The sequence below is a fragment of the Diabrotica virgifera genome, chromosome 6 (genome assembly GCF_917563875.1).
Source record: "Diabrotica virgifera virgifera chromosome 6, PGI_DIABVI_V3a".
Lineage (NCBI taxonomy): Eukaryota > Metazoa > Arthropoda > Insecta > Coleoptera > Chrysomelidae > Diabrotica > Diabrotica virgifera.
This window is the reverse complement of record NC_065448.1, coordinates 147933044-147951922: the sequence shown is the minus strand read 5'-3', so window position 1 is coordinate 147951922 and position 18879 is coordinate 147933044. Positions and strand designations below refer to the sequence as shown.

Here is an 18879-nt window from a genome sequence, read left to right as displayed (position 1 = left end):
ATACTACAACATAATATCGATATATACCCACCGTTGTATCTTTTCCTTCCTACAGGGTGTCTCAAACTTTGGTTTCAGTTAAAACACATGTGAAACTACAAAACTGTGTATTTTATTTGTTTCTTAAGATATAAGGGTCATTCCAAAACATTAACATGTCTCAAACATTAACATAACAGAAACATTTCTTTTGTTTCACCCAGTATAAGTACAAAAAAGAAGTTTGAGTAAACCTTTGCACAATTGAGTAAATACTAAAATAATAAAAAAAATAGCGGAATTCGTTAATCTGTTCACAAAAAAATCAACTATGAAAATGAAAATAATTTTCTATATCATTAACTTATGTAGTTCATATTCACACGAGTTATTACGAAAATATGTAAAATTTCTATACAAAGTGTATATGCGCTTTTGTTGTCTCGCTTACTCATAACATGGTTAAGCTGCACTCTGTAAATAGTCTTAAAAATGGTTAATATTGTGGAGTTTCCTTGGTCCTGTTCAATATCATTTTATTTCAATCGTTTATTAGTGTTTTTATGAAAATATTGTTTTCGTGTTTTGAAACTGTTATGTCAGGTCAAAATCTTGGACAAGTAATTATGTAATGTCAAAGGCACTTTGTAATCTGCTCACAAACGAATCCTCCCATCTTTCTTTATGATAGAAATTACGGAGCTTCCCCATATAGAGTAGGTTATTCTTTCAATGATACCTGTTCTTTCCAGTAGATAAATTTCTTCTTCAACCCGTTCTCTAAGGGCAAAGGGAACTGGTCGAACTCTAACATAAACAGGTTGTGCATTTTCTTGAAGTTGAAAAGAACATGTATAATTTTTAATTAGTCCAACTTCTTGAGAGAATAAATCATCATAATCTTTAAGAACTTAAGACAGCTTATTTTTAAGTTAGTTTCCAAATTGTTAATTTCTTTCCAAATAATTTCGAACAAACGTAACCATTCTCTGCCGAAAACAAGTGTCACGTTGTTAGGTAGTACAATGCTAGTAGTAGAATGCAAGTAGATTTGCTTTGCATTCACCAAGAGGCTCAATGATCTCACCTGTATATGTTCGAAGCTTAACACGTTGACGAACAGAACGTCTATAGACGTCTAATTTCGATTGATGTATGTGACACAACGTCTACAGACGTTGGCTTTTCCCTATTCTACTTTGCAAAATACTTATAGTGTCACAACACTTGCTTATACATTTGACGCACTGTCGGTCAACGTGTTAATGCCCGTTGTTTGTATTAAGATTATTAAAAAAATGTGCTTGAGCAAGTTGATACTGCAGCACCTGTACCTAATTCAAATATACATGGTACATTTTCAATTGATAGCTGTAAATATTTTATCTGGTACGTCTTTATCACAAAAAATTCTTCGCAGCCATTGTAAGTGTTCCCTGGATATTCTCCCAAAAATTCCATGCGTTTGTACTTCTAAATTGTCCATCATGTTTCTTAAAACAAACAGATTCTAGATGCCCACGTTTTTCCTAAAATTTATAATATAAATTATTTGCGGAACACTCTGAAGCTTTGTGAAATTTACCACATCTGTAGCAGCTTATTTTTTAATTCGATGGACCAGAACGAGATATGTATTCAAATTTGTTTCAGTTTACTTTTGAAATTTTATTTAGATTTTCAGGAGTCTGTATAGAACGTGACTCAATTTTTTTATGCTTCAATGGAAGAAGCTACTGCAGCAACATCCGCAAATGTGGATGTTTGACTTGTTGTAGTGACTAAGTTTTTCTCTGATTTCGTTTGAACGCACCCCTCTTATAAACTGACCCCGTAGCTCCATTTATCAGCTGGAGTTTCGTTTAACAAATAGTAAAAAGCAACGAGCATAACGTGTTAGAATTCTATATGTCATTCATATATTCAGTTCTTTTGTCTTAAATTGGTATTTTTAATAAGTCACAGTTTTTCTATTTATAGTATATGCTTTGTTTGTATGTAACTTTATTTAACAACAAGTAGGTACATATAAATTGGAAGATGCTGCTTTGAAGTAACAAATGAGTATAAGACAAAAACAATAACAGATATATTCAAGTTTACAAAATATTTACATAACTAATATGATACAACAAATGAACAAAGTATTGATTAACATTTACCTATTTAAATATCTACCAATAATGATAAATATTATTAAGTATCCTAATTATTTGCAGAGGTGATTTTAAATTAATCACTTTCGATTGTAGCGACAAAATAAGAAATAAAGTGTTGTTTACAAATTAGATCATAATCTAAAATTATGATATAGTACAAAATAAATGTAAAACTTTGAATAGAAAAATAAATAATACGACTATAATTGTATATATTATTGTTTAGTACGCCAAAATACATAAAGGCTGGATAGAATAAGTCTGATATAAATTTTTAGATGTAGCCCATAAGACCGTTAAAATTCATTTGCTTTTGTTATTTCCAGTATATTTATGATTCATCCAAATTATAACTGTGCTCCATTACATCATCTAATGCGTGAGACGTTCTTAACTAATGTACTACCTCAGTTAACGAATTATAATTAATATATTATTTGCATTTATCTAACTAAAAGTCTCAATGTGCTGTCCAGTCTGGAATGTTTGTCTAGAATACAAGATATTATTTTTACCTACAAGATTTATCAGTTAATTATCACTTCCGCAAATTAGAAATCGGAAACATACACAAATATTTCGATACACTCATATACAGATTTCAAATAGAGACAAGTATGAACATATCGATTTGGGAATGCTTCCGATACCCGCAACACACTGATGGGATGAAATGGAAACTCCATTGAGCTCGGTAATTGTAAAAAAGCCATTGCGTTTTGTTTAGTTATGCAATGACGCTTTTGTGATCTGGAAATATTAAGATGAACAAACAAATTGCTTAAATTTACTAAACTCCCAACCCTCAGATTCAGAAATAGAGAACAACTAAACGACTGCACTTGTAGATGTTTTAGTCGAAAGAAAACCCAACGGAAGACTTAAGCATATTAACCAGCCCTGACTAATATCCTACTCCTCATATAGTAGTACCTAGTCATCCCTACTTAATCTCACTCCTACCCAAACAGACAATTTTGCTGGACATTTTTGGGAACAAAACATATATTCTCTCTCGTGTATATTAGTTGGAGCCTTTTGTTGGGGACCATTACCGTTGAGCACACGCAGTAATTCGACATCAAATAAACGTTAAACCGTTAAGAACATTGAAATTCGCACACGGAACAATCGTGAAACCGCCTGTAAAAACAAAACGCCGTCTTTAATCAAAACGCGAATAGTGAAAAGTAAAAGAAAACTTGGTAAGAGTTTTATAAACTTATAATATTGTCTGTTTATCATAATCCTTTCTTAGTTTTTAACCAGCAACATAAAGCATACAGTCCACGCCCCTGAAATTATATTAATAATTTCATATACATATGTACATGCCTTGATTGTACAGTTCTACGGGTGAATAGGAGGAATACTACACATGTAATTTCTGGTTATCTGCTATTGGCGACGGTATAACTAAATCTTCAACCAAATTAAACAAGGCTAACCGAACAGCAAAGCTTTCTTTCCTACAATAAATGCGTATTAAAAATGTGCGATGTGTGAAAGAGTAAAATTAATCATTACTCTTTTTGTCTTACATCTGCCTTAACTTCATTTTCAAATCTTCTGCACAATTTTACAATATACAGAAATTTAGTAAATCTACACGGTTTTAGAGTATATGTCTAAACAGCTGATGAATATTACCCAACGAATATTGTAGGAAAAATTATTTATGCTATGTTAAGTCATACATGTTTCGACATCCATTGATGTCAAACATCGACCCTAGCCAAGGTCAATATGAATAAACTAGCCACAAAAAAAAAGGGCAATGGAAAGAGCAATGCTAGGTATACGACTATCAGATAAAAAGAGGAACGACTGGGTAAGATCAAAAACAAAAGTGGAGGGTATCACAACAAAGATTACCAAACTCAAATGGAGCTTCGCAGGTAAAACCGTTAGACAAAAAGACCAATGTTGGAATGCCACAATACAGTATTACCACCTTACGTCTATTGCCACCTTACGAAGCTAGACGACCAAGAGGGAGACCACAGAAGAGATGGGTAGACGACATAAAAACAATAGCCTGAATAAATTGGAAGTATGTTGAAATCGATGCTAAGAAGAAGAAGAAGGGATACATGTCATAACACTGCATATATTTATGGGGGTTAGTTCTAGAAAGCAGTCGGTAAAATGGTTAATTTAGTTCACAGTTTGCGGTAATGGTTTACATATTATTAGGTATGCTTCTTTTCATGAGCATTTTTCAGTGCGTTACAAATTATAGAAAAAAAAGGTAAGTCCGTGATAACACAAAGTATTTCAAACTGTATACGAGCCGGTGCTACTCTACGGTAGTAAAACGTGGATAGTGAACGACAACATCCGTAGTAAAATTCAAGCATGCGAAATGCGATATTTACGTACGGTATTCGGGGTGACCAGACGTGATCGTATAAGAAATGAAGACATACGTGAAAGGTGCGGTGTTGGAAGGACCTTAGACAGACTTGAAACGAAACAGTTATCGTGGTTCGGACATATGGCGAGAATGAGTGAAGGTAGAACTGTAAAGAGGGTATCGAAAGCGGCATCTGACAACAAACGACGAAGAGGTAGGCCAGCAAGAATGTGGAACGCAAATATTGGAAAGGCTTGCGTAAAAAGAAATATTGGGTGGAGAGAGGCAGAAAGACTAGCTACTGACCGAAAGGCATGGAGACGTTTGATTTCTCCACTTACCTCGACACCGTAAGGTACAAGAGGACGGCTTAAGTAAGTAAGTAAGGAGGTACAGTATACATGACTGTATAAAAATTAAATGGGTTACAGCGAACTGATAAAGTAGGACGATTAACAAATGCAATATATTGGAAATTATTCAAAAACGACAAAAAAAGATATTATCAGCTTTAAACAATAATTACAAATATGATCAAGTTCTTGTCTAAGCTGGAGCTATAAACGGTATATCCACATCCAAAGTGGTCCCAAAAGTATCAGATCTTCGTTCGGGTCGATCAAAATTTGTTTGTTTATACATATTCCGGCATTGTCTGAATCGAAGTACTTTTTATTAAGCGTTGGCTTTCTATAAGCATCTATTCGTGGCCTACAACTTGCAAATCTACAATACAAACAGCTAGGTCGGAGCCATAAGTTAAGCTAATCACAAGCGACTGGTTTCGAAAAGAAGCAAAGTAATATCGTTTGATTTGTCGCCGAAAACAGACACAATGTAATTAAATTCAAAGACCACGCATTCTCAGTAGAAATTACACGAGAGCTCTAAAATTATCGATTTGTTTCCCGTTACGAATGACAATTTGTTACGAATTGTTTGTTTGTTACGAATGACAATTTGACCGTTTTAATTTCACGACCCGAAGGGGAGTGAAATTAATTGAAAGTGTCACGAAGGCAAAACAAATCGGTAATTTTTAAGAGCTCGAGCGTAATTCAGTAAGATTATTTCATGAATAAAACTGTTTTTTAAACCATTTTAACTAATATTTTATTGATATCTTCGCCTCAATATTTGCTAAACCTGTTCATGGTGTTGTCTTTGACAAGTTGTAAAACATTAATTGTCATTAATGTCACTGAATGTTCATTTTTACGTAGCAACGAAGGGCATCTAGTACTTGACGACGGGAAATTATCGAAAAAAATCCCGCTGTAATTTTTATTCTTGTAGCGTTCTATTAGTCAGAATCTCTGAATGAAACAATCCAGTGAATTCCACTGGAATTTAACTTGCGTGATCCAGATCCGCTTTGGATTTCATACTACGATGACGTTTGAAAAATTTGTGGCTGGAGTGTGGCTCGGAGTAAGTACCTATCCAACTATACCATTCACCACCATAAACGCAACTTACAAAAACTTACTTCAAGCAATATAAATTAGAACATCACTTTTTAATCTATTTAATTTAAACGGCAAAATCTTATTGGGCTACATGAAAATATAAAGATTTTATTTTTTAAGCATACTCGACTTGATCCACGCAATCTCTAAACACTACGGTTTGTATTTAATACTATACGAGATTGAATACGCTTAAAAAACAAAACCTGCTAAAACATAATAACTACATGGAGTATTGCTTAAAATGGAAAATAGAATTAACAGGTAACTCAGAAATGAACTAAATAAACTGATATGTACATGCACATTAAACTTCTTAATGACATTAACGAATATATTGTTTGACACTACAAGATATTAAAGAAATGGAAAGCATTACATTACTTATAATTTTCATAAGTATATATCATCCTCAAAACATGATCTCGGCACATTTGATTTATTGTTTTTCTGTCAGAATTAACTCCGATAATAAGTATGTTCGCGGAAACAGTTCCTGACTAGTCAACGACAAAATCGCATGCGCACTTTAATTCCATATTATATTTATTTAATGTATTATCGTTGATTGATAAATATACCAGTATATTAATAGTTAATAATTAATTAATAGTAAATATACCTTGTATATTTATTTGTCAACGGTATTATTTATATCATTTTAAAGTGCGCATGCTCCACTTGTGAACTAGTCAGGGATTGTCTCCGCGAACATTCTTAGTGAAAAATGTCCGACATGATTATTTTTATGAAAACAGCCAAATATAATTAACAAAAAACGCAGCTCTGTTTTTAATGTCCATAAAAATCTGTATCTATTATGCTACCTTATACCGAGTGTTTTACAAGATATGACCAGTTTTATTTTGAAACAGTGTCCGATTTGACACCCTATATCCTTATAAATAATAATACAGTCGAACCCGCTTATTAGAATACCGCTTATAGGAATATCCCGGTTTAACGTTCAGCCCGGCATGACATTTTTTTAAGAGATCTGCGGACCGGAAATGAATTTTATTTAAATTATCAAATATGAGCATTTAACTCGGGAGCAGTCGCGCCGTTAGAAAAAAATCTCACATTTTATCCTTTTCCGTGATAACTTGAATGAATTTTGCAACATAACTTTCCATTCGTAAGTGACTCGAGGAAGATTGTAGTAATGCGTATATCTTTTAATAAAAAAAATTTACTTTTTTTATTTTTTTTTTTTGTGGAGTTTATGGATTTGGTGAGAACCAATTAGCTTTAAAATTGTTAGAAATAGACATTTTTACGATAACAAGTAAATAAATATTTTATAAAATAAAAATTTGTTTTAAATTCGTATTTAAATTCATACTGTTAGATTTAATCTAATCGCGCGGATGGTTACGTGACAGAAGTGAGCTCGACTGTTCCCGCGTTAAATAACCCACAATATAATTTCCATTCAAACTTAGTGATTTTTTAGATACTGGGTGATTTGAATATTATGGAAGTTCTGGTGTAATAAAACAATTAAATAATAGAATATTTTTACAATTACTTTCTCTTAATCATTTAAAAATTTATTTATTATTATTATTTTTTGATTAATTTTTTTACTGTTAAATATTTATTACTTAAACAGCTTATGATTAGAGTATAATATTGAAGATGTTAGTATTTAATTTATGTAGCAATAAAAGTGAGAGACACGGATGGCTCACCCGGTCTGGAGTGTAGATGTTGTCGATGATTGTTGATGGATTGTCGGTTCTTATTTGACTATAATAATAATATCGTATGGCATTTTTGCCGGGGAGATCCTTTCGGACAGTTCCGGCGGCATTTACATCTTTAACCCTGTTTTAAGTACGTGTCTCTGGGGCACGGTGAGACGGCTCGTGTCATTATTGGAAATGAAAATGGTTTGTCTTTGGCAGGGCTCGAACCCACGTGCACAGGCGTATGAGGCCAGCGATTATGCCGTTACTCCACGGCCGCTCACCATTATTTGACTAAATCAAGGCGTTGAGGGTTACTTACGAATATTGCATTATTTCACAAGTAATTGTTGAACACATAATTTGAGAAGTATTATAAACAGCGAAGTATGTCTTCTTTTAAAGCTGAATAAGCTCGGATAAAACACTTTACGATGAAGTAATGTCAGATAAAGATATTAGTAACACGTTTTGGGAGCAGTGATTTATCAGATCATTTTACAACAATTATAAAACAAACCTAAGCTTTATTTTTGTTTGGAATAAATATTTGTACAAATACATATGGCTGCTTTTTATGATTCATAACTTACATCAAATTATCCTATTTTGAAACCGCAAACACTGAAGTGTTAGGGGTTCCCAATATTCGAGCAACTGCGTACCACCTGATATATTTTTGAAGATTTTGGTGTACCACCAAATACAGGTTGTTGGGGGGGGGGGGGACATGGAATAAAAGGAAGCCTCCCAATTTTTTTAGAAACATATTTGCTATCAAAAATATGTCCATTGGCTTGTTTTATTTCATCCAGAAGTCAATTAAGGATTTCTTTTTAAAAGTGTCTTCTGTGAAATCGATGAATGTTTTCTGTAAATCCTGTAATTCTAACTTATTTGGTGGGCTTCCTGCAAAACAATTTCTGATTCAGTCAAGTTTGGAATAATCTTCAGAGAAATATTTATCAAAACTTTCTTGAAGAAATTCCTATCCAAGTGATAAATTATATCAGCAACCACATCTCTTATTCGAGATATTTCGTTTTCGTCAAAAAATGATGACAGAGTCGCAAACGCACAGACATTCTTCCCCTGTATTTGAAAAAATAAAGGAACTAACTTTTTTTTGAAGGAGTTTATTTCCTCATTGGCTGTGAAGGGTGTTTGCTCTCTGAAGACCCATGTTAAGCGTGTTGAGTCTGTCATTATTTTTTTCAGCTAAAAGCATTAAAACTTCTGACCTCAGTTTAAAGAAACGGGTGAAAAGTGACACTTCCGCAGTCAAAGGCCCATTGTAATCGCTTGGTTCACCCACGTGACGCGTACCACCTGAAACCTTTCCGCGTACCACCAGTGGTACGCGTACCACCGGTTGGGAACCCCTGCCTAGACAGACGTTATTCAATGGTATAAGCTAAATGCTCTATTTTAAACGAATCTTATTTACTAAAAATCCTATTTTAAGCTTGATAGAACCACATGAAACCTAAAATGCTTTTAGAAAGCTTCATACAGTAATTCGTTACTGGAATTAAAAAAAACGGATAACGACTATGGCGATAATTTTAATGCAGACCAAAAAAGTCGTTTCAATGCTTATATCAACCGGGAATATATTAGTAGAGACCGGACTTTGTTTGTCATTTATACAATTAATATGTGTATAAAAAATATTGTAAATAAATAAATAAAATAAAAATAAATGTATGCAAATATATGCGCATATTTTAGAAAATTTTACTTCATGTCCAGTCTCTATATTTATAATTATATTAGGTACTAAATTACTATTTACGGAACATGGTATAACTTAAGTTAGTTTTATTGCGAATCAATCGCAGGCTACACAATTGCAGTAAACTGAAAATCTTGACAACGTAAAAAATATATCTGTTTTTTGGATAAGTATAACGAACTTTTTACTGTCTAAACTGGAATTGAATGTTCTGACATGAGATACAATCCAACAAAAAAATGTTTGTGATGATGAATTACTTTTGTGAAAGTTGTTTAATTTTTTTATAAAAATATATATTTAAAACTTAAAAGTAGTCATGTTAAAAGGATGATTCAAGGTATAAATTTTGTGGTCTTATTCTAAAAATCAGAAAGATTAAGTTACAGTAACAACAATGTCCCATCTTTAGACAAAATTAACTCGTTCGCTGCTTGTGAGACCGATAGGAATAGTCAACAAACACGCTTAATGTGCGGTTAACATGTATTTGTGGATTCATCAACTGAAAATTAAAGCCAGTTTCATTTTTTGCCAGGCAGCGAACGTGTTAAGAGCATTGCGGTTAAGTAAATAGAAAATCTTAAGTTTAGATCTCAAAACACGTTATTTTAAGCTTAATTGTCAAATACAAACCCCATAACATGGTAAAATACCTTAATATTCACAACATCAACATTTGTTTTAAATTCTTAAATCTAAATTGTGTTAAGTCTTCAGATGCTCAGTACAATATTAATCCCAGGAACATTGAAAAATTAAGAATTCTTCGATGTTTCTATATATTTTAACAGTTTAGAATCACAGATAGTAATAAAGCTTTTTACAGCAAGATATTTTATACATAAAACTGAATTTAAAAAAATATTTCAAAGAATTCTAGTTCCCTTATTAAATATTTTCAGTAAAACGACGAATAAACTACAAAATCTTCTAATAACTTGCAAAAAAATTGACGTAAACGACTTTTACAAATAAACTGGAATTAATTATTTATTGTCCATTGAAAGTTGTTCTTATAGGTCAACGACATATAAGCTGCTTCAAAATATTATCGCATCCCAAATGGTTACAAAAATTGATATTTGTGTTTAACTCCCATTCAATTCATTAGTAAAAATTCATTTTTCAATTTTTTTTTAAGTATCACAAGAAAACAATATCAAATAACGATTTAAGTTATTGTTAACACGAATTCGCTAGTATGTACTAGAGAGTTGAAACTTTGGATAATTCTGCGTGAATGCAGGAAGTTGCTTAATATAGCAAACGCCTCTTGGCCCACTTACAACGGGTTAAGACGGACTACCGTCTACCGAATCTAAACCTGGCCCCATGTTCTTTAGATTGCTGATTAGTACTGAGTGCCGTCCCTTACGACGTCTACAGCCTTTTATCCCGCCCCTTTCTACAAAAGTTACGTATATCCCGAACATTCCTTCTGTAGCGCCGTATATACCCTGTAAGTTGTATCCATATGGAAAACTTTTTTATTATTAATTTTAGGAAAAAAAGTTATTCTTTATAAAAAGCTCTGCATGGTCCAAAACCTAAGATTTAACCATCAAATATCAAATTTTTTTAATATTATACGAGGTATGTCAAAAAGTTTGAATTTCACTCAGGTGGCTTTATTTTTCACAATATTGAAAATTGCTATTATGAAAAGTTGTTTGGAATTAAAAACTTTATTGTAGTATGCAATTACATCCTTCTAATTGAAATTTTTATTTTTTGTAAAATTATGGATAACGTAACATTATTTTCAGTTATTTTAATTCAGATAACCCTTTTATTATTAATTTTACGAAAAAAAGTGATTCTTAATAAAAAGTTCTGCATGGGCTAAAATCTAAAATACAACCATCTTTTGTCAAGTTTTATCAATTTTATACGAGGTATGTCAAAAAATATGAATTTCGCTCAAGACTAAAATACGTTTATTTTTCACAATATCGAAAATTGTTATTATGAAAAGTTATTTAGAATTAAAAACTATGTTGCAGTATCTAATTACATCCTTCTAATTGAAATATTCTGAACTATAAAGGTACTTTACTTTTGATCTAAATTTATCTTTTTTAACATACCTCGTATAAAATTGATAAAATTTGATATAAGATGGTTGTATTTTAAGTTTTAGACTATCCAGAACTTTTTATTAAGAATCAATTTTTTTCGTAAAATTAATAATAAAAGAGTTATCAGAATTGAAATAACTGAAAAAATAATGAGTTATCCGTAATTTCCCCAAAAAAAAAAAAAAAATTTTTCAATTAGAAGAATGTAATTGCATATTAGAATATAGTTTTTAATTCCAAACAACTTTTCATAATAGCAATTTCCAATATTACGAAAAATAAAGCTACTTTACTCTTGAGTGAAATTCAAACTTTTTGACATACCTCGTATAATATTCAAAAAATTTGATATTTGATGATTAAATCTTAGGTTTTGGACCATGCAGAGCTTTTTATAAAGAATAACTTTTTTTCGTAAAATTAATAATAAAAAAGTTTTCCATATGGATACAACTTACAGGGACATACTGTATAAGTTGTAAATAGACAGTTCAGAACAAATATCAAGACTTAACCCAACTGATCATATTAGGAAGATGATTTAAATATGCCTCAAGAATTAACAACATTAACATGTTTCTATACTGCGTTTCAAACGTTAGAATCAGTGTGCTTGTATATTGCAAGCGGGTTTGCCATATTTCGCCCATTCTGCGAATTATCGTAAATAAATCTTTGTTTTGTATTCCACAGCAGTTAACAGCGATAATCCTCTACAAGTACCTGCTGAAATACTACCTTTGAGCGGCAACTTGTTTCAAGAAAATTCTCATTTAGTTTGCATGGCAATATCCTTCGTACACCGAATCGCATGTCTGAAATAGGGCTTTTCATCGATTGTCATTTGTTTCGAGCTTCTGTCATGTGTCACATAATACTAATATATCTACGTCATACGTCTTTGGTTTGAATTATTGTATATACCAATAACGTATGTCGTAGATATATTAATATTATGTGACACATGACAGAAGCTCGAAACAAATGACTGTTAATGAAAAGCCCTATAAGCTGTAGAATGATCGGTTAGAAGTTCAAATTTGGAGTAAATTTTAGCACAGACTATTATATCTATCACTTTTAAATGATCAATTATTTTTATAGCGATCCTTTTTCTGGATGTTTTTGGCAACAAAGGTACTGAACAGTTGCTTTTTTTAAATGTTGACTGATGTCATTCCACTCAATGGCGGATCCAGAAATTTTTTGGGGGGGGGGGGGTCATGGATCTTGAGGGTGATTTAATTACTTTTCTCTGATGCAAGGTCACTTATGGCCGATTTCTCATATCGAGTTCAACTCCAGTTTAACCTGAACCTTTGTTTGACGGCTCTCGGTTTTTATTTTTGTAGAATTATAGAATTGACATTTATTTTTGTCTGGGGGGGACATTACCCCTCTGGACACCTCCCTTGAATCCGCCACTGATTACACTCAAGACCTACACTTAGTGTTTTTTGCCATTTAAACAATATATCTTGCTTGCAAATACCAAATTTATCGGATTTAAAATTTTCTAGTTTTACGAAATCGAAGAGACCTAAAAACATGTTTTGTGTTAACTCAATCGCTAAGAATTTTGCATAATTAATTCCCACAATTTATGGGAATACAATGGAGTACTTTTGTGCAATTTTAATATTAATTAGTATATAAGGCGTATATAATAATAAATTATTTTTATCTATGCTATATTTACTTCATGAGTATTTCAACATATTTTTTGAAAATATATAATTCACCCAACTTTTATGAAACTACAAATTGACACAACCATTTAAAGGTATGTAGTTTTATAAGATTATATATAGATACATTATGTACGCTGTTTATTACATACACAAAAAAGTGATATGTACATTTTAGAAAGTAAATCTCTTTGAAAGTACAGTGACTTCACCAAACTAAAAGACGATGAGATCACAATTTTGTCAACTGAGCCACTGGAGACTAAATGTCAGAAATAACGGTTACGACTCAAATGTCAATACAAAAACAATACTTAACATTTATGTTATTAGTGTAAAATATTCCAACCAGCAACAAGTTTAAACCTGTAGGTATATAAAAAATTGTAAATATAGGTAATATCGTCGCTAACATTCAAGTCGCGTTATTTCTGATAACATTTTAACAACGTTTACTATGCTGCAGTGCCAAACAACATAAGAAACATAAAAGAAAAATCTAAGTCAAGCTCTTCTTTGTGATTGATAATATTATTGACAGATCAAAGCTAATCTTTTTTGCTCTCAGCTTTACTTAAAGTTATAGCTAACTCAAGATCGGCCTGCTCCTGTAAATGTCTTTTCCGCCGGTCCTCTTCTAATTTCAAACTTTCACTAGCAGCCCAGGCTAACTGTTGGTCCTCACTAAATGATTCTGTCGTGATGGGCGCAGAAGCTCTACCACTAGAACTAACAAAGGGGTCACTACTTGGTAAAGGTACAGACTGTCGACCGTCCAAACCAAACGGGTCAAATTTTTCTTTTCCTTCGGGTTTCTTGTCAGGAGCTGGCTGGTCGTCATCAAACGTAATGTTAAAGGGATCCTCGTACCGATAATTTCTGAATGGATCATCGGTAAATTCAAGGACATTAGAAGACTGTGCTTGGACCTTTGCAATCGGCTTATTAGTGAACTGAGGAGGATATATGAAGATTATTAAGGCTGAAATTGTTAGTTAAGTAAATGTTAGTGGGACCACCCGGTAAACTGCACCTGTAATCTTTAGTTAATACTTGCTACTACACTCACTGCTTCATGCAGGCGCGGTGTCAAAAGGGATGCAAACTTAAAAATTGGTGAACGGCTAAAAACTAAAAATATATTTTTTTTCAAATAAAAAATAATTGGTAACAAAATGAATAAAGATTAATTATTAAAAAAAAATAAAGTACAAATAACTATCATAATCATAACCGAATAGCGAATGGTCCTAATCTATTAACTATTTTTTCGAATAATTTGAAATTCGGTATTTAATTATTTGAGTAAATTATATTATTAAATTTCAGATATATCATCATTAAATAAACATATAAAGCATTCGTTAAAAATTCTTCTTTTTCCTCTTTATAAGCAATTCTGCTTGTTCATTGGCGGATTGATGCCTCTATGGAAGGTTGTCACTCCACCTTTTGAGCGGTCGTCCGATATATACTCGTATTACAAATATGACCGAATAAGTTCTATGGAATATTCGTCCATTGTCATAGGTTTTTAAGTCAAGAGTTGCGTCTTCTTCCTGGTTTCCTTTTGCTATTGATTTTGCCTTCGATTATAAGTTGGAGCAGTTCATACTTTTGACTTTTTACGATGTGACCAAAATATTGTATTTTCCGTTCTTTTATTATAAGCATAAGTTCTATTTCCTTGTTCATCTTCCGCAAGACTTCCGCATTTGTCGTATGGCACATGTAGGATATCCTGAGCATTTTACGGTAACATCAGAGTTCGAATGCTTGGATTCTTTTTTGTGTTGCTTCTGTCATTGTCCAGGCTTCAACACCATAGAGCAAGGTGGAGAAAACGTAGCACATATTCTAGTTCTCAATGAGATACCCAGCTGGCGGTTGCATAGAACTTTTTGCATTTTGTAAAACACTGTACCGACTGTAAGTGCCTTTTCCAGGCGTGTTCTTATCTCTAGTGAGTGGTCCCAAGTTTCATCAAGATTACGTCCAAGGTACGTTATTCTTATCTTTCCAGATCTGTTCCGTCGACATTAACCTTCACCCTTCTGCTTTGGTACTTGCTGATTACCATCGTTTTTGTCTTCTTTGTATTCAATTTCATTCCAAATTCTCTACAGGCGTTACTCGGTCCATTTAGGCGTTACAGCGCTTCAGCCTTCAGCATTCAGTCATCAGCGTATCGCAGATTATTTATACATTGGCCATTTATATTTATACCATCCCAGGTCCCTGATTCTAATTCAAATTTCGACTCAAAACAAGTCGCAATCAATATGGCGACGTTGAAATGCGACTGTGCGAGTCTTGTGGATTTTAGTTGAACTAACGAAATGATGTCACAAAATAGCGACTTATCGAAATTAATAGCGACTCCAAAAAAGTGGTTGATATTATAATTTCGAATCGAAATTATTGTGACACGGACATGAATGAATATGAATGGCCGAAAGCGAGGTAGGTTTAGTTTAGGAGATGTGTATTGTTTGTTTCTTGCAAGGAAAACTAAAGCAAAAGGTATTAATATGGCTGAGTTTTATTGAAATTTGCTGGTTTTGGAAAAATTAGATAGAATAGTATTAAATTAGAAATATAACAATTGAGAATTTCTACAACGTGACTTATCAACACAATGAAAGATGTAAGGTAATAATCTGGGAAAATTAGTATAAAACAAGTAAAATTATGTACCAGCTATTTTACTGATGGACATGCTGGAATCAAATCATAAGATTTCATATATTAGTAATATAGCTAAGCAAAGTCCTCAGAAAGTGTGCTATTTGGTTTATAAACAAATTAGCCCTCCGAAATATTTTTTTCAATTATTGCTCTGTAACTCAGAAGATTTTAACGTTAAACCAAAAACACTCACATAAAAATTCACTGTAATTTAATTCTGCACATAGATAATTTTTCCGATTTCCTTCGGCAGAAATTTTCCTCGAAAAATACGGGTTTTCCAAACAAAATCTTTAACTTTCAACTCAAATTTTAGGGAAGTAATTATATTTATCAATTAAATAACTTGGTGACATAAATCTTTTTTGTTATGAGTGTCTTGAAGATATGAAAACTTGCATGTACAAAGAGGACCGGAATAAAAAGGTAATGGTCCAAAGATTGAAATCCTATTGTTTATAACTCTGTCGCAAATGCCGGTCAAATTTGACCGGTTATACCTGGAACTACTCTTCGCAATTCAATTTTGTTTTTTTCGAAAAGGGCACAGAAGCCGTGCCCTTTTCAACAGCATTAAAAGCCAAAAAATTGTTTCTTTGTAACATACCTGAGACCGCTCAAATAGTCCAATTTCAATTTTGTAAAGTACGTTGAATAGGTATAGTGATTTTTTATACAAAAATCATAGTTATTCTGGTGTATCATAATCTTTCTGGTTATTATTTCGACCGAAATTTTTTAATTAACATTTTAATTATTGCTAAACTATTGGTTACATTGTCGCCGGCCTCCTGATATATAATCTACTATAAAAGATCTTTCATATCATCAATTTATTTATTTATTGATAAATAATTACTTCCCTAAAATTTTAATTGAGAATTGCAGATTTTTTTGGGAAAACTCGGATTTTTCGAGTAAAATTTTTGTTGAAGGAAATCGGAAAAAAAAATAACTTTGTACAGAACTAAATTACGGTGAATTTTTATTTGAGTGTTTTTGGTTTAAAGGAAAAATCTTAGGAGTTACAGAGCACTAATTAAAAAAAAAGAAGATTTAGGAGTGCTAAAATTGAAAGCATTGAATATAATAACACACTTTCTGCGGACTTGTCATACCCCATATTACTAATATATGCAATCTTAAGATTTTATTTTAGCAATAAAACAGCTGGTAAATAACTCTTCCCAAAAATGGCATTTTTTCCATAATTTTCCCAGACTATCAATAAATGTTGCGGTGGTTGCGTAACCAATAAATCCAATAAACCGGAGCGCCAACTCAAATTTTGACAGTGTCAAAATGATAACGTTAATATCCCCAGTTGTAACTAATATCGAAATGAATAAGAATCGCTATAAATTGCGACCATCATGGCGGCGTCGAAATTAAATAGCGACTTCGAAATGAATTAGAATCAGGGTCTAGGTGCCTTCCAAAGCTTTCTTAAATATCTTCTCAGAGTAAACGTTGAACAGCAAAGGTGACAGGACACATCCCTGTGTGGATACTCCCTTCTCGATATTATTTTCCAGATGTTTCGCTTTTTATTCTGATGTGAAATGATCCTTAAGTCTTTATCGTCAATATTACATGACCTTAAAATATCTATTAGTTTATCATGTTTCACCAGGTCAAAAGCCTTCTGAAAATCTATAAAACACAAGTATACATCAGAATCGACATCTCTACATCTTTCAACTAGCACACGTATTGAAGAAGTGCTTCATCTGTTCCGAAGCCATTTCTAAAACCAAATTGAGTGTGACTAGTATGTCCGTCTAGTTCTAATTCATTGTGTATTCTATTGTGTATTATTCGTAGGAAAAGCTTCAGAATATGATTCATCAGGCTAATATTCCTATGGTCTTCACATTTCTTTGAGTTTCTCTTCTTTGGTTTTGGTATAAACACCGATGTCAGCCAATCATTTGGTATTAGGCCTGTCTCGTATATTTTGTTAAATATATCTTCGATCACATCGATGCGTTAGTCTAATTATATGCGTTATTTTAATGGGGATATTATCTTTCCCATCAGCTTTTTAGTTCTTTATTTGCTTTGATAATTTCTTCCTTTGTGATATAAGGTTCAGTCGACACCTCCTGCATACAAATGTTCATCCTCGCTTGGTCTTAAAACATCTCTTCCACGTATTCTCTCTATCTATGCCTTTGTTCCAACTCTGTTAGTAGTCGAGGCAATAAAGCACTGAACCTCCGAAAAAAAAAATGACAAGACGAATCTTAATAATTCTTTTTGCGTTCGATTTGTGAATGCGCCAGGAAACTTTGTGACCCATAGCCATGAGATAATATTGAAAAACTGCAACAAAAAAATGCATTCTTAAAGTGCAACTCAAACAGACAATAAAAAAATTCAGAACTCGTCAATTATCGGCGGAAATGAGTTCAATTTTGTTACTTGGGGGTTTTTGGGGTCACTGAAAACTAATATGACGTCGTTAGTGATATCTGGAGTACCTGATGCCCAGGATACCTACTGTTTACCTCGTCTTCTGGAGTTTTCGGCAAATTCATTAAAAAATTAGTCAAAAATTATTACTCGGGGGTCTTTGGGGTCGCTGACGACGAATATAACATCGGAAGTGATCTCCGGAGTACCTGGTACCCAGGGTATCTACAGTTTACCTCGTCTTCTGGAGTTTTCGGCATAATCAATAAAAAATTAGTTAAAAATCATTACTTGGGGTTTTTGGGGTCGCTGACGACGAAAATGACATCGAAAGTGATCTCCGGAGTACCTGGTGCCCAGGGTATTAACTGTTTACCTCGCCTTCTGGAGTTTTCCGTAAATTCATTAAAAAATAGTCAAAAATCATTTCAAGGGGGGCTTTTGGGGTCGCTGACGACGAATATGACATCGAAAGTGATCTCCGGAGTACCTGGTGCCCAGGGTACCTACTGTTTACTTCGTCTACTGGAGTTTTGGACCAATTCATTAAACAATTAGTCAAAAATCATTACTCGGCGGTTTTTGGGGTCGCTGAAGAGGAATATGACAGGATTTGAT

The 18879-nt window shown here is 32.8% G+C and overlaps 1 protein-coding gene across 6 annotated transcripts in view; it reads right to left on the bottom strand.

The window, feature by feature from the left end:
- Positions 1-1966: 1966 nt before the first annotated feature.
- Positions 1967-18879, bottom strand: part of LOC114339223 (epidermal growth factor receptor substrate 15-like 1) — a 190712-nt gene continuing 173799 nt past the window's right edge. For 4 of the 6 annotated variants that reach the window (XM_050654104.1, XM_050654107.1, XM_050654105.1 and 1 more), the window contains one exon: positions 1967-14111. In XM_050654104.1, coding sequence (XP_050510061.1) covers positions 13707-14111 — 405 coding nt within the window. In that variant the 3' untranslated portion in view covers positions 1967-13706. Of the gene's footprint in view, positions 14141-18879 lie in introns of all 6 variants that reach the window. The other 2 variants (XM_050654111.1, XM_050654110.1) reach the window with 2 other exon arrangements.